Source organism: Typopeltis vanoorti, chromosome 6 (assembly GCF_054136105.1).
Source record: "Typopeltis vanoorti isolate ZY-2024b chromosome 6, IOZ_Tvanoo_1.0, whole genome shotgun sequence".
Classification (NCBI taxonomy): domain Eukaryota; kingdom Metazoa; phylum Arthropoda; class Arachnida; order Uropygi; family Thelyphonidae; genus Typopeltis; species Typopeltis vanoorti.
In genome coordinates this window covers 3,411,206-3,428,257 of record NC_143554.1, presented here as the reverse complement: position 1 = coordinate 3,428,257, position 17,052 = coordinate 3,411,206, and the positions used below count along the sequence as shown (strand labels likewise).

The following is a 17,052-nucleotide window of genomic DNA, read 5'->3' as shown; positions in this document are numbered from 1 at the left end:
ATAACATTGTATTATTACAGCATTTATACAATAACAATGAGTTATATATATATATTAACAATTTTTGATTTAATGTATTTAAGCACTGTAACTACAGCACTTAAATTCAGATAAGTTTTACTAGGAATAATTAAGTATATATGCGTAATTGTTTGAGTAAGAGCGGCTGTAAACATTGTACGCTACCGGTATTATTAGTGTGGGGGATTTTTCTTGCCTAAACTAAATTATGAAATCATTATTATTAGACCTAGTAACCTGCAGAGAGGAAAAAAATGGCAGCAGCATTGTCATTCCATGATTTTAATTTAGATTTCAGTTGTTTCGTTAAGTGTGAGGTCTGTTATATGTATTCCTTCGATTACATAAATGATTTGTGGCTGTTTAGTGCAGATGGAAGAAGGGTGTGTGCGAAGTGTGACCTGAACGAGGAACTGATGAATGCAAATATGAAATTGATGACAGAAAGTGTTAGTACCGATTGTGTCGCGAGTACACGTTTGAAAGAGAAGGATGGTGAGAAATAGAGGAGAAAAAATGTTAAAAAATCAGGAAAAAAGGAAAATAACGATTTGAAAACTGTAACGGATGTTAAAAGGGACGAAAGTGAGGCGGAAAGAAACGAAATCGAGAGAACAAATGAAAGTAGAAATGCCGTGATGCAGAAATCGCAAGTGAAAAAAATCGAAAGAATAAATGATAGCGAAAAAAGAATGAATGATGGCGAAAGTTGGACGCATGTTGGACCGAAAGTACTGAAACAAAGAAAGATGAATAACAGTAAAAGTGAGAAGAATGATAGGGAAAGTTGGATGCATGTTAGTCCGAAAGTACGGAAACAAAGAAAGATAAATAAGAGTGAAAAATGAGAAGAGTGAAAGTTGGACGTATGTTGGACCGAAAGTACGGAAACAAAGAAGGATGAATGAGAGGAAAAGTGAGAAGAGTGGGTCAAGAGTTAGAAAGTTAGAAAGATTTAATGATAGAGAGAATGTGTCGTGAGATTCAGAAGGTGAATTGGATTGGATGAGGCAAGAAATGAAATGGATGCAGAATGAAATTAAGAGAATTCAGGTCAAAACTATTAAAAAAAATCATGATGGCATGAAAGAGTTAACGAAAGATGAGCAAGTGGCGTTCTTTGGCAACTCCATTATTAAAGATGTGCTAGAGGATAAAATGCACAAGGTATGTTTTCTAGGCAGTAAAATGAGTAGAGTGATTGAGGCATTGGATATGTGGCAGGAGCGAGCAAAAGAGTTAATTGTATTAATTGGTACAAATGATTTGAAAGAGAACAAAGAGCATGTCAAAATGAATGTCAGGAGACTGCTTGGAAAGATAAAAGAGAATATTGTGACAGGAAGGGTAGTCAGTGTGTTGCCTAGGTATGATTGTGGTGAAATGAGGCGGAGAACAAGGATTATGAATGATAATCTGGCTGAAATGTGTGAGGAGATGGGAGTACAGTTTGTTAATGTGTGGAATGAGTTTGAGGGACGAAGTGAGCTGTATGGGAGCGATGGACTGCATTTGAGTGGTTATGGTGTGAGTCGCTTGGAGAGACTGCTGCTGGAAGGTAGAGAAGTGAATAGAGAGAATGAATCAGATCGAGAGGGGAGTGATGTGGAAGAGCAGGAGAGTAAGACAGGAGAGATTGAAGAAGTGGAAATGAATGGGGAAGTGAGTGGTATGAGTATAGAAAATGAGAGAATGGGTGTGTGTAAGAGGAGCAGGGAAATGGGGAGGCTCAGGGTGGACAGGGGTACACAGCGTGAGAAAGGTGAATGCTCCAAGAGGAGGTGAGCATGTGTAAGCAGGAAAGGAATAGGATGACCAGGGATCAACAGGAAACAGATGAAATTGAAAAGGGTTCTAAAATGAAGAAGCAGAAAGGGAAATGGCCCCAGTCCAACATGGAGAGATCATATCGAGTGAGTGGTATCAGTGGAACTAGCTGTAGATCCAGAAATGAGCTGTCGTGTTTGTATACCAATGCTAGAAGTATAAGAAACAAGGCGGATGAAACAAGGGGTATGATATGTTTTGTGAGGATAGAAGGGGTAAAAAGGGAGGGGGGAGTGCTATTGATGATAGAGAAAGAGTTATGTCCATACAAGGTAGAGATGCAAGAGAGAAATAGGGCCAGTGGTTTTGAGGCAGTATGATAGAGGTGAATAGAATCAAATACTTGGTGGGATGTTGTTATAGACCTGGTAATATGGATGGTGGTGATAGTGAAATGTATAGTCAAATAAGCAAAGCAAATAAGAAAAGGATGATCATTATGGGTGATTTTAATTATGGCAATATAGACTGGAATGAAGAGATAGCAACTGGAAGTAAAGAAAATGAGTTTCTTGAGTTTTTGAGGGATAACTACCTCAGACAGTATGTAACAGAGGGCACACGAGGATTAAGGGTCTTGGATTTGGTCATCTCATCAGAGGATGTAATTATAAATGAAGTGTCAAATCATCCACCAATTGGTGAAAGTGACCATGAGGTGATTACCTGGGTGGTTGCCAGCAGTGCAAGGACCCCTGTGAAAAAAAGGTTATATTGGGTGTAGCATGGAATGAGGAGTCAGCTGGAAAAGAGATCAATGCAGCTTGGGGATTTTCAAAAACCATCTAGTAGATGCAATATCTAAATGTCTTCCAAGCATGAGAAGGTTAAATAAGGTAGGTGTGAGATGGATGAATAAAGAGATTAAGCATGCGATACAGAGAAAAAGGGCATTGTGGAGGCAGCATAAGAGAAGTAGAAGTAACCAATTTCATGAGGTCTACAAAGACCAAGCAAGGAGGGTGACTTGATTGGTGAGAGTAGGAGAGAGAGGTATGAAGAAGGCTAAAGAGAGGTATGAACAGCAATTAGCTAATGAAGCCAAAAAGAATCCTAGGGAGTTCTTTTGATATGTAGCCAGCAAAAGAAAGAATGATTATGGAAGGATGACATTGATTGGAGGAAATGGTATAAAGACAGCTGTTACAGAATGTGTGGTGGAGATACTTAATGAGCAGTTCATAACGATCTTTCAATCGTGTGAATGTGACTTCATGGAGAGATTGAGAGCAGTTGATGATGGGGAGGAGAGACTGACTGTAAGTGAGCAAGAGGTGTTTGGGGAGTTGAGTAAACTAGATATAAATAAGGCTGTGGGATGATAAGTTGACAGTCAAACTAGAGCAGATGGGGTTAGATATTAGATTAGTGCATTGGATTGGAGACTGGCTATCTGATACGTATCAACAAGTTGTGTTAGGGGGTGCGATATCCAGGAAAAGGATAGTCACTAGTGGAATGCCTCAGGGGTCTGTTTTAGGGGCCATTACTATTTAACTTGTATATTAATGATATTGGTGAAGATTTGGATGGAGATATTCAGTTGTTTGCAGATGATGCAAAGTTGGGACGAACCATAAAGAGTAGTGACGATGTTGTGGCCTTGCAAGTAGACTTGAATAAATTGAGTGATTGGGCACGGAAATGGGGATGTGAGTTCAATGTTGCAAAATGTAAGGTTTTAAAATTTGGAAAACAAAGATGGGATGCGGAATTTATGCTTGGTGAGAATATATTGTTGGAAGTAGAGGAAATAAGAGATCTGGGGGTGATAGTGGATAAAATTGTGAAAACATCACAAAGACTTCTGGGAATGATTGAGAGGACACTGACTTATAGAAGTAGGGAGATTCTTGTTCCATTGTATAAGGCTTTGATTAGGCCACACATGGACTAATGTGCCCAGATTTGGTCACCGGGTTTTCAGAAGGATGAAGAGATGTTGGAAGTTTCTGACCTCTGGGATGTTGAGTATGAGTAAAGATTGAGAAGATGTAATTTGCAGAGTCTAGTGGAGAGAAGGAAGAGGGGAGATATGATAGAGACCTGCAAGTTGGTAAGGGGTTGTTATAAGGTCAATGGTGGAGAAGTTCTACAGAGAATAGTGGGAGATCAGGGGAGAACCAGAGGTCATCCCTGGAAACTGTATAAAGAGGGTGTGAGTAGGGGAGTGAGAGGCAGGTTTTTTTCATGCAGAGTTGTGAATGATTGGAATGCCTTGCCTGAGAGTGTGGTGTCTGCAAGGAGTTTGAGTGTGTTTAACACGTTCATTGCCAATCACGTGATATCGCGTGTTGCGAGTTCTCACCGGGTGGCCGATCACGCGTTATCGCGTAGACGTCGCTAACTAAATAAAAAAATTTAAAAAATTTGGCCACCACACGAAATTCCAATTTTCAGCTTGACATGAACGTTCATTGTCAATCACGCGATATCGCGTGTTGCGAGTTCTCACCGCGTGGCCGATCACGCGTTATCGCGTCGACGTCGCTAACTAAATTAAAAAATTTTAAAAATTTGGCCACCACACGAAATTCCAATTTTCAGCTTGACAATGAACGTTCATTGCCATTCACGCGATGCAAGTTCTCACCAAACGGCTTATCACGCGTGGACGTCGCTAACTAAATAAAAAAATTTTAAAAATTTGGCCACCACACGAAATTCCAATTTTCAGCTTGGCAATGAACGTGTTAAGACACGGTATGATGAGATGTGTGTGTGTGATAAAAGGACCTCCCAGATGAGTCTTTGACTCCATGAGGTCTTGTTTAATAATAATAATAATATATAATAATAAATACATATGATATGTTTTCTATTTTGAAGATAGTTAATAAACCACCTGTGCAGAGGCCCATCTATTCCAACATGTCTCAGCTTTTCTAATAATGTTTGATGGTGAGTGTGTCAAACGCTTTAGTCAAATCGATAAAGACTACCATGGTAATTTTGTTTTTATCTAAGGCTGTAATCATTACGTTCCGTGAAGTCTTCCAATAGAGATGCGTTCCCTTATTTTGCTGAAAACCATATGTGTTTTGGGGATAATATGAAAGTTCTCTGTATATGTTGCAAGTTTCTTTAGTGTGATCTGCTCCATAATTTGATTGATAATTGGTAGTCTATGGATCTGTAATTACTGATTAAATTTCTTTTCCATGTTTGTATATGGGTGTGATTATGGCAGTCTTTAATATACTTGATATTTGTCTAGTTTTAAATATTTTATTTATTAATTTTAGTAGGATAGGCCCTAGGCTAGTTGCATGTTGCTTGATATCCTTAAGTCTTATACCATCAATTCCTGGGCCTTTGTTTGGTTTGATTTGGTGTATTACAGAGAGAAGTTCTGCTTCTTTTATGTTTGGGAACTATAATATCTGTTTTGATTGTGGCCCAAGTGGGCTGGGGGGACACGTTTTGTGATTGAAGGGATATTTCTGTGTATTTCTTGAATGGAGTCTACAAAGTATTGGTTAAAGTCATTTGCTAGTTGTTAGACAGATTTTGTGTCTTTCACGAAGCTGTATTTTATGGTTTCAGAGAGAATAATAATAATATAAGGATGTATTTATGAAAACTAGAAATATTTTCAGACTCCTGAAGAAGTAGCCCAACAAGCAGTGGATTCAGATGTTCATATAGTTGGAGTGAGTAGTCAGGCAGCAGCTCATAAAACACTTGTGCCAATGTTAGTTGAGGCACTCAGAAATCTCAATAGGCAGTAAGTAAAAAGTAATATTTTTTTGCATTTGAATTTAATCCATGTATTATTTTTTAAATTTTATTCAAGTTTTTAAATAATGATTGTCTTAATTAGAGAAAGTAATTTTACTTTCTTTTTAATATGTTACATCAGTTCTTTACAAAATAAAGTTAAAAATCTATAGAATGCATCAATATTATGTGTAGGGATATGACAGGTAAGAAACTCACTGAATAACTTTTGATGATCTTCTAGCCTGCAGCTAGATTTTGTATAGCTCTTTTTTTTCTATTTTCCTATTGCTCTTGTTTTTAGGTATGTTTCACAAAATGCATATACATCTATTTGATTGGTTTGATCTATCCATTTGTTACTATACATTATTTTATAACATCTATACATATGTTATATAATAATTTTTTTCCAGTTGAATAAATTTTAATAAAATTTTGTGTTTGGAATCCATACAAAAATGTGTTGACGTTAATTTTGATTAAAATTAGACCACAATTAGGGAAAAAATCAATCAGATTATGTCAAATTATTATTATTTAGTATTATTGTTATTTACGGCATTTCCATGGAGTCCGGAGACTCATCATGGGAGACCGAAATCAGCCATCATACATACAAATCCTATCATACCTCTTTTTGAATCCATTCACCATCAGGGAACTCACAACCAGTTCTGGCAATCCATTCCATTCACTCACCATTCTCCATGCAAAAAATCTGGTCCACACACCCCTACTAACCACATGCTTACACAACTTCTACATATGGCCCCTAGTTCTCTGACTATTCGTCATATATTGAAAATTTTCATTTGCATCAATTTTATAAAATCCCTTTAATATGATAAGTTTCTATCATATCCCCTTTTTTTTGCCTATCAACTAAACTTTGTAACCCACAAACCTTCAACCTGTTTTCATAGTTAGTATTTTACAGACCTGTTCCCATCTTGGTTACTTGTCTCTGAATTTTTTCAACCACCTTCTGGCCCCAAGAAACCCAGATGTGCACAGTAGTCAAGATGTGACCGAATCATAGCCTTATAATGAGGGATAATAACTTCCTTATCTTTACTAGTTAGCGAGTTTTTCAACATTCAAGTAATTTGTTGATCTATTTTACCAGCTTTTGCAATATGCTCTCTGAACTTTAACTCTTTGTCCACCATTATTCCCAAATCCCTAGCTTCATCAATTTCCTGCAATCCAATACCATCAATATGATACACCATATGCAACCTTTTCAACAAGAAGTGCATAACCTTACATTTTGCAACAGTAAACTGGTAATCCTTTGCCCACAATGCCAATTTATTTAAATCATCTTGCAAGATATCTACATCATCTTTACCAACTATTGTTCTCCCCAGTTTTGCATCATCAGCAAACAACTGAATATCCCCTCTTAAATCTTTCCCTGTGTCATTGATATACAATTAAAGAGTAGTGGTCCTAATACCAAACCCTGAGGTAATCCACTAGTCACCATCATTCTCCTACTCTCCACTCCACCATATACTACTCTCTGGGTCTGTCTGTCAGCCTTCTCCCTATCAATGCTACTAGAATCATATACATTCCCATCCTCTCCAGGAATATTTTATGTGACAAAATACCACATAATAATTTTCTATGTGGTATTCTGTCAAATGCCTTGGCAAAGTCAGCATTATCATGGTATAGCCATTATCTTTATCTAATTCTGCTGTCACTTTATTATAAAATGTGAATAAATTACTAAGACAGTACCTATCCTTCACAAAGCCATACTGCCCACTATAGAAAATCACATCCCTATCCACCCACTGTTGTATTTTGCCTTTCACCAACTTTTCAATACTTTAACAAACACTCCCAATATATTAATTGTCTGTAGTTTGCTACCTCTGTCTTGGAACCACCTTTATCTTACCTCCTTCTTCTTTCCACTCCCGTGGAACCCTGCCGGAGATGGGACTTGTAAACAACTTCATCAGAGGCAATGCCAATTCTCTTGCACATTCATGTAGTACATGGGCTGATTTGCCATCCAGTCCCACTGCTTTGTTCACATTCATATTTTTTAATATGCTGAATACTTCCTGTTCATCTACCTCAATGTTGATATGCATCTCTGTAACATCAGCAACTATAAAATCACTACCTGGATGATACACCTTTGCCAAATGATCACTCAGCAACTCAACTCTTTCTTTTGGTTCAGTCACCTTCCTACCATGAGCATTGGTTAAAGTCATTCTACCATACTCATTTTCCCTCTTACTTGCTACTTAACAATAAAAACTCTTTTGAGTTTACTTTAACCTGTTTGGCTAATTCTCTCTCTCTCTCTCATAGTCTGATTTGGCCTTCCTTACCATACTAGTCACCTTTCTTGCATGCACTTTGTACTGCTCATGAGTATGCTAATCACTTTTTTCTTTATATTTACTCTACAATGTTTTCCTTATTTGCAGCTCTTGCTTTATATCCCTACTCATCCACTTAATTCCAACTTGGTTGGTTTATCCTCCTGACCCTGGTTATGCAGTCTGATACTGCTATCCTCAATCAATTTCTGACTATTTGCCATGCACTTCTGACATTTATTGCTTGTAGCTTCTTAAGCCATGGCACTGTTCCAAGATGATTCCTATGATTCTCTTATAATCACCATTCTTATAATTGAACATAAGCCACTTCTTGACAGAGAACTCCATGTTTGTAAACTTTCCAGAATATTTGGGAGGCGGAGTGTCTACCTTGGTTATGGATACCTCTTCTGATGCTATTATCAGATTCAACACCCATTTCCATCTTGCTATGTCCCCTCTACTCTTCTCCTCCAGTCGATGTCCCCTATAATTAAAGTCTCCCATAATAATTGCTCTATGCTCATTCTGCTGATTTCCCAATACATGGCTTCTACATCTTCTTGTGACCCCCCCCCCCCCCGGTCAATAGCAGCATTGTCCTATTTGCCTCTATCTCACTCCAGACAGCCTCGAATGAACCATCTCCCTCAGACTTAATATCCTCTTTAACTTCTAATTTTGTTGGTTGTAATTCTGCAACTATCATCAGCAATACCCCACTTCCTGTCCTGTCCCTTCTATCCTCCCTGAAAATACAATATCCTCTCCCTGTAACTATATAATTTTCAGTTAACCAAGTCAGTGATGCCTTTAATTTTTTGCCAAGTTGAGCTTACCAATGCCAAAACTCCTCTCCCTTATTCCTGATACTTCTTGCATTCCTGTACAACATCTCTTTGTTACCATAGCTACCCTTGTGTAATGTCATTTAAATTGGAGACCGTGAAATCCCATTTGCATCGCATAATCATCACTGGAGCCATATTCATTTATCTCAGGGGTGGCTAGACACATGCTACCTCCCAAATATCTCTAGTTTCCTTTTGCACTATCACACTCTCAGTAAACAACAGTTTCTCTAAACCTCCTCCAATATTGTTCAAATGCAATCCATCATGCATATTCACTCCATACATCAATAAACTGCACACCATTCCTCCTGCACACATCTTCTCATTGACTCATTGGCAATCATGGCCCTTCTTCAGTTCTGTTCTATCATACCGAGACAACAGACCCACAATCTTTACTTTCTTTATTTTTATTTCCATAACAACTCTTTCATATCTTCTCTCATTGCATATTTCTCACTTTTGTCAGCCAATACAATCAACTTGTTCGTTCCAAAATAGCTGTCCTAGTTGTCAAAGTGGATGACATTGCTACCATCCATCTAAATAGGCTTCAAGTTTAAATATATTTGTTGACATGAATGTTTAGTGAATATCATTAGATGAGATGGATATCATCTTCTGGTGTAAGACAACTAATTACCTTGTGTATTCGAGACCTGAAGTGGCTTGAAAAAGATTTTCACGTTTAATTTTAGAATTTTGTTATTACTAGATTATCTAATCTTTGGCCTGCCTATAGTATTACCAATATTCATTTCGTTTACAACCTTTTATAGGTGAAATTCATATGAAGGAGGTGATAAACCATATAAACAATTAATATTGCCACTCTGTGTGGATTATGTTAATTAAAATTTGTTATTTAGGATTTCAACTTAATTCTGTTGTGTGATTTTTGTTTTCGTTTAAATCAGATGATTTGCAAGGACCAAGGAAATTATACAAAATAATTTCTGGCTTTTATATTTTACCCAGCCAGATTTTATTTAAAATAAAATCTGGCTGGGTAAAATGAATTTAATTTAATTTAGTATTTAGAATCTTTATCAAAATTTGTGATGTCATCTCAATTTTGGTTTGAAATATGACATTTGAGATAGCAAAACATTTTGGAAAAGTTATGTTAGGAATGAAAATAGATAAACTATCTTTTCAGTACATAAACCAGAAACACGGCTTCAAGTTTTGTTGCTTTTCATTGCTTTTTTTGTTTGTTTGTTTCCATTGAACAGCTGGCCTAGTTGGCTAAGTGGTTAGCATATGTGCTTCCAACTGACAGGTCATGAGTGTCAATCCTGGCATGGGCATGGATGTTTATGATTAACTTTAGGTGGGAGATAAACTTCATTGCCTGGTGTGAGGCCACCACCACCATCCCTACTTATTGGAGGCCTGAAGTTGCTTGAAAAAAGTTCCACATTTGGTCAGTAGAGTAAGATTTCAAGACTATGTGACAAATAAATAAAGAAAAATGCAAAAAAAAAATAATAAAATTAGCAAAAAATAGAATAAAAAATCCTTATTTCACTTACAGTAGGAATGTGTTATATGTTTACAAAAACATATAATGGAAACTGTCCTTTATACCAGCCACCTAACTAAAAAAAAAAAACCTTCTCTTATGTCAGTCTTCATACTTCATTCTGTTTCATTACTGCCGTTATATCTCTATGCATAACTAAAAGCTTCATTTTAATCTCAACTAATGTTGCAGAGTGACACTTGAGGCATCACCATTTGTTATATCTTGATTGTTTGTTTAGTTAGGGATTGGTCAGTTATTAGCATGGTTAGACTAACGTAGTGGATCATTCACATCACCTTTGTATGCGACTACAAATCAGTCACTGGTGAATAATGATATCAGTACATTAAGAAATTGCTTGAAAAAGTTCTATGTTTGGTCTCAAGAGCAGGGTTTCCAGACTATGCAAAAACTAAGAAAAACTAAAACTATAAAAAATAAATAAAGTTAGTAAAAATAGGAGAGAAAAAAAAAGAAGGAAGAACATTCATGCTGGTTTCATGGGGAGGGACACAAACAAAAATTTTCAAAAACATAAATAGGTTGAAAATATAACTAAAATTTAAATACAGATTGTTGGAATTATGAGTGATATTGTAAAGTGACAAAATAAAGTTAATGTCTTAGTAACACGTCTTTCAAGTTGTGCTTATATCAGGCAAGGAAAACAAATATTGTGGGAACATAGCCCCTAATACTGAAATCTGATAAACACCGTGGAATGTTTCCACTATCTTTGTTGCCCAGCCTCTTCCCATCTCCAGCACAGTCATTCCTTCATATTCACTTTTTGTTCTCCTAGCCACAAGACTAAATAATTGCCCGGAATTATGTTTCGCTTAGTATGATACAAGATCTGATAGTAATAATATAAAAGAAGGTTTTTTTTTTTTTTATGTGTCTTAAACCCACAAAAGGTTGTAAACCAATAGTACAGCAGTACTATGAGCAGGCTATGGAATTTTTTTTATCATTTTATATTTTTTTATTTATTCTTTTATATTTTTTTATTTATTTTTACATAGTCTGGAAATCCTTCTCTGGAGACCAAACATGAAACTTTTCAAGCCACTTCATGTTACCAATAAATAGGACAGCAGTCTCACAATGATGATGAAATTCATACATTAACCAGTTGGCCAACCAAGATGGTAATTATGATGAAAAGTGCAAACAGGAAAACAACATTTAAATTTTTATTATAATTTTTGGTGATGTCACATGACCATGGCAGTATAACTGACTGCTTTAAAAGAATAACTGATAATTTCAAAATAAAAGCTCATGTTACAATCATGAGAACAGCTTAATTGTTATACCATTTCAGTCCAAAGTGAAAGAGCAATTAAAAAAAAATAATAATAACTATAGTCATTAGGTAGGTGTATTTAGTAAAATCACTTCCCAAAACCAGAAAAGTTTGAAGCAGTGATTCTTATTTAGATAGGTTATTATTATTATTCAGGCCTCCATGGAGTCAAAAGACTCATCGTGGGAGGTCCTTCCTAAGAACATAAAGTCTGTCAAGACTCATCGAGGGGAGGTCCCCCCCCCCAAGAAACACGAAGTCTATCATACCACTCCTTAAATTCATTGACCGTTCTCGCTCTCACCACTCCATCAGGCAATGAATTCCACGGTTCAACCACCCTCCACGCAAAGAAACCACTCCTCACCCTCTTGCTCACAGTTTCCTTTCGTAACTTCCAGGGATGGCCTCTTGTCATCACTCCTTCCTGCTGTTCAACCAAGTGAAAGAACTCCCAGTGTCAACCCTGTAACCACCTCTCAACAGTTTAAAAGTCTCAATCATATCACCTCTCCTTCTTCTATCCACCAAACTCTGCAGTCCACATTCCCTCAATGAGGCAAAGGAAGGTTAATTAAGTAAAGTGTCCCACTTGGCATTTGGATGATATAAGATGATATTGTCAGACTTATATAAAACCTGATTGGTCAGACTTACATATAGAAATGTAATCCTGGTTTTCCTATAAATGCATCGCTGCAGAATTTCCAGTCTGCCCATAATATGGAAGATCACAAGATGTTCTCTGCTCTTATATACTCACATATACCAATATACTAATGGATGGGATGAAGCTCTCCTCATAGTTGTAGCATGTGTATTTAATTTTTAGCTGTTATTCTGTTCTTTGAAACCATTCAGTTACATTGAAAATATTTATGTGAATTTCAGATTTCTGTGTTATTAATTTGCTTAATAATAAAAATTATCAGAATCTAATAATAAACATGCCCATTGAATACCAGATTATGGGAGTGTTGTTTAATCTTACATTTAAGGAAAAAAATCTAACATTTATGCTAATTTTTACATATATACAGTCACTTCTCACTTAACAAACTTATAGTGACCTTAGGAATAACATTGTGCTTTGGGGATTTGGTCAGGGCTTTTAATTTATAGTAAATTTGTTATAGTGAGAGTGAACTGTATTAAATAAATATTTGGCCCTGGACTTTAAATATCTTGAGTCTAGTGACAAATTTCTTCATCTGGCTTACTTATTATTAATAAATTAACTGATTTAAAAAATAAATGAAAAAAAAATGAATGATGATTTTTTATTTAAATTAAAAAAGTATGTTTAAATTTGAGAAATGTAAATGGTCTTGAGAAATGAACAAGATCAAGAAGTGCTTTATATTTGCATATTTTTTATTTATTTCTAGAGACATCCTGATAATTGTTGGGGGTGTTATTCCACCACAAGATTATGACTTTCTCTATAGTACTGGTGTGGCTGCTATCTTTGGTCCAGGTAAAATATTTAGTATTATTATCTTGAGAAAACAGTATCATTTACATATGTTTTACTGAGCAGCCACAGAAAGTCACATCTTACCACATTCTTATTCAAAAACTTATTATCAGAATGTTCAGACACTAGAAGATATTCTATTTCAAAGGAATACCAATAAAGATAAACAAAACTTGGGTACATATTCAAAGAGTACTCAGATGAGCAACATTTTTACTAATTATATGAGAATGTTGCAAAAATCAGGTAACGGGCGTTGATGTTGAACGATTTTATTCTGACATAGATGTATGTATGACACACAAGCCAACTGTGGTATAAATGACTCTTCTGACTAGACAGAAAAGTGATGTAAAAGATAGTGAGAGTTTTATCCCACTGTGGCACTAAGACATCATCCCAACATTAAAAAGAAATCAGGCTTAAGAATTTTTAACTTGAAATCAATATCATGGTGTGCATTGCCATCAGTTGCAAATTGCTGATATCCTTGCCATTTTCAAGTGGGATAAGGATAACCTAGTGAACTTCACCTAGGATAAGCTGGTTTAGCAGGATGAAAAATCTGAGTTTCTAGGCTCTTCATGTCCAAGACATGATTCAAACCAAGTTCTTCCAGCCAAAGGACATTGCCACCAAAACACAGTCCTATCTTATTTCCAGGAAGAAACACCATGCCTCACTCTCTCTCTCTCCCTCACTTTCGACAATATTCTACTTCCCAATTAGGACCAGTTTTCTTTTCTTGATTCTAACCTATACTGGCATAAGCACATCAGATCAATAGCTTCTTTAGCCTCCAAAAAGCGTGATATTCTTTTATGACCCAAATATTACTTCTCTCCTGCTCAACTCCTGATGCTTTACAAAACTCAGATCTGCCCAACCTTAGAATACTTTCTCACATTAGGAGTTGTGCAACTAAGAGCTCCCTCAGAATATTCAAATATTGTACTCAGAATCAAGCAATTTCCTCAATAGGTGACCCTTCTCTCATTGACTCCCTCACTTGCATTCGTATAGACTCGTCTCTTTTTCTGCAGTATGTCTTTTCTGTAGGCATTTCCATGAGTGCTGCTCCATTGAACTGGCTGCAACTATCCCTCTGCTTTATTCTACTCATGTATAAACAGAGCACCTGCTGGTCAACACCCTTATACAGTTCAGTTCCAGACTCTTGAAAAGACATCCTCAGACATTCAGTCTTTAAGGGCATCAACAAATTCCTTTCTTCTTTTTAGCCCCTTTCCCCACACATGGCACTGTCTTGCCATAGGTCTTGGGGCCATTCATGTGTGGAGCTAATATATATATATAAACATATGGGCTCCTGAGCATAACTCATGTCTTTTAAGTAGTACATATGAAGGAACTTCAGTGCCAAAGGTTATACTTTCATAAGCTCTCTGATAAACTTTTGAAACTTTTAAGTTTCTTTCTATATTTGACTATAAATATCACATCCTTAATATACTCTATTTTAGCATCTTACTTTATGTGCCAAATTAAAGCCTTTTGGCTTTATAATTCAGTAACTTGACTTGTTTTTTTAAACCTAATTAATGTTCTGATAGAGTGGTTAATCATGTCTGCATTATATGGGGTATAATTATTAGTATATTATACAGGGGGTGGTCTGAAAAGTTCTTGGCCTCGACCATAGATGGGGACACTATTGGCATGATTTTTTTTTTCTAAGTTGGTACATCTGTCATATGCATCCATGTGAAATTTCAAGTCATTCTATGAAGTAGTTTGTTTTATATAGTTGTCTGAAGCAAAAGTGTTGTCTCTATCCCTTGCAATGGATAAAATTGAGTATTCTGCAGTTATAAAATTCTTTGTAAAAGAAAGTTTAAAGCCAAAAGAAATTCCTTCAAAGTTCATAAAAGTTTATGGGCACTCTTCTCCTTCATTTTTGACAATTAAGATATGGACTGCTGAGTTTAAACGTGGCCATACCAGCCTTGTAGATGATCCATGTGAAGGACATCCAAAAAGTGTAACAACAGCAGAAATCATTGATCAAGTGCACGATATAGTATTGTATGATCGGCAAGTCAAAGTGAGTGAAATTGCTGAGACTATAGGCATTTCAAAAGAACGTGTAGGATATATTTTGCATGAAGAATTGCAAATGAAAAAGCTTTGCACAAGATGGGTGCCACGCTTGCTCACAGTAGATCAAAAACGCACTCGAATGAAACTCTCTGAACAGTTCTTGGAATGTTTTAACAAGAAAAGCATCGATTTATTACTATGGATGAGACTTTATTACTCACCAGAATCCAAACAGCAGTCAAAACAGTGGAAAGAGCTGGTTGTTCGACACCAAAGAAGACAAAGTTGGTTCCATCAGTAGGAAAGGTCATGGCATCGGTGTTTTGAGATGATAAAGGCATTTTGTTTATTAATTATCTTGGAAAGGGTAAAACAATAACCAGGGAATATTATTCTGATCTTTTAACCAGATTAGACAAAACAATTTGTGAGAAAAGACCCGGTTTGCAGAAGAAAAAAATCATCTTTTATCAGGACATTGCACCTTTCCACAAAGGCGTTTTGGCAATGGGAAAATTAAGGGATCTGCACTATGAATTGTTGGAACATCCACCCTATTCCCCAGATTTGACTCTCTCTCTGACTTCTGTCTCTTCCCAAAACTAAAATTCTTCCTCACTTCTTCGAATCAAGAGGTGACTGCAGCTGTAGAGGGATATTTTGCAAATCTTACTGAGAACCACTATAGGGACGGGGTAATGGTGCTGGGGAATTGCTGAAATAAATGTATTAGTCTTAAGGGAGATTATGTTGAAAAATAAAAATAATTTTGAAATTATAAATTCGTTTTTTCATTGTTAGGCCGAAAACTTTTCAGGCCATCCTCTTAGCTATCAACTGTGTACAGTCTCCTGGATGGTTTGCCTGTTTATTAATATGAAAAATCTGAGTTTCCAGGAGAAAAATTTCTGACATCTCTGTATGAGACTGGTTAATTCACCTTCAGATTATAAGCCCTGATAAAGGCTCTTCATGTCCTATACACAGTTCAAACCCAGGTCTTTTCTGCCAGAGGACATTGTCAAAACCATCTGGGCTGCATAGGTTCTTTGTATGTATGTATGTATGTATGTGTTGTTGTTTGTAATTTTGATTTCTTTTTTTTTTTTTAGCCATTTTAGCTTAATTTTGAATAAAAACAAAATATTCAGCATATTCAACATTCATTGTCTTGCTTTATTCAGAATTAAGGTAGCATACAAGAGATTTCTTTGCTTTCCTTAGTATGTTTAAGTAAATATTTTTAACCAAGTTGTTGAGAAGAAATCTTACCTTTCACTTCATGACCAAAAGGCTTTTGGTGCCATTACAAAAACTGACTTTTATTTTAGATAGTAATATATCTTATTTGTGAAATAAGATAGAAATATTGATACTGTTGGTGATTATTGATGAGAAATTGCTTTCTTTTCAAAGTGATTTTAAAGTCTACTACATTTGATTCCATAGCTTTTATTTCATATTAGATATATACCTCGATCTACTTGTAATTCATATTAAGATATCTTCCAGTATTGGAATTTTCAGTTAAGAAGAGTTATATGTGAAATTATATGTAAGGCAGATGATTATGCCAACCTTAGAAGTCACCTTGATGCAGCACCATGGCATAAGAATCAGTAAAGGAAGGATGTTAAAGGTGTATAGAAAATGATCAAAGGTGTTTAGGGAAGCAGCAACAGACAGTACCCAGGGTTAGGAAGATAAATCAGGAGTTAGATGAGCCATGCATTTTTCAGGAGATAGAGAACAAGAAAATGTTGTGGAGGGTATATAAGAAGAAAAGTAATCAGCAAATTCATGATCAATACAGATTACTTGCAAGTGTGACCTGAATAGCAAAGAAAGCAAAATCAGGTTGTGATAGGAAATTAGGTAGGCCAAAGAAAATCCAACAGTTC

The 17,052-nt window shown here is 36.0% G+C and overlaps 1 protein-coding gene across 1 annotated transcript in view; it reads left to right on the top strand.

Annotated features, from left to right (window-relative positions):
• Window positions 1–17,052, top strand: part of LOC150105253 (methylmalonyl-CoA mutase, mitochondrial-like) — a 429,676-nt gene that overhangs the window by 391,426 nt on the left and 21,198 nt on the right. The window contains exons 16-17 of the mRNA XM_090394648.1: window positions 5,448–5,575; window positions 13,002–13,090. Coding sequence (XP_090250774.1) covers window positions 5,448–5,575; window positions 13,002–13,090 — 217 coding nt within the window. The remainder of the gene's footprint in view (window positions 1–5,447; window positions 5,576–13,001; window positions 13,091–17,052) is intronic.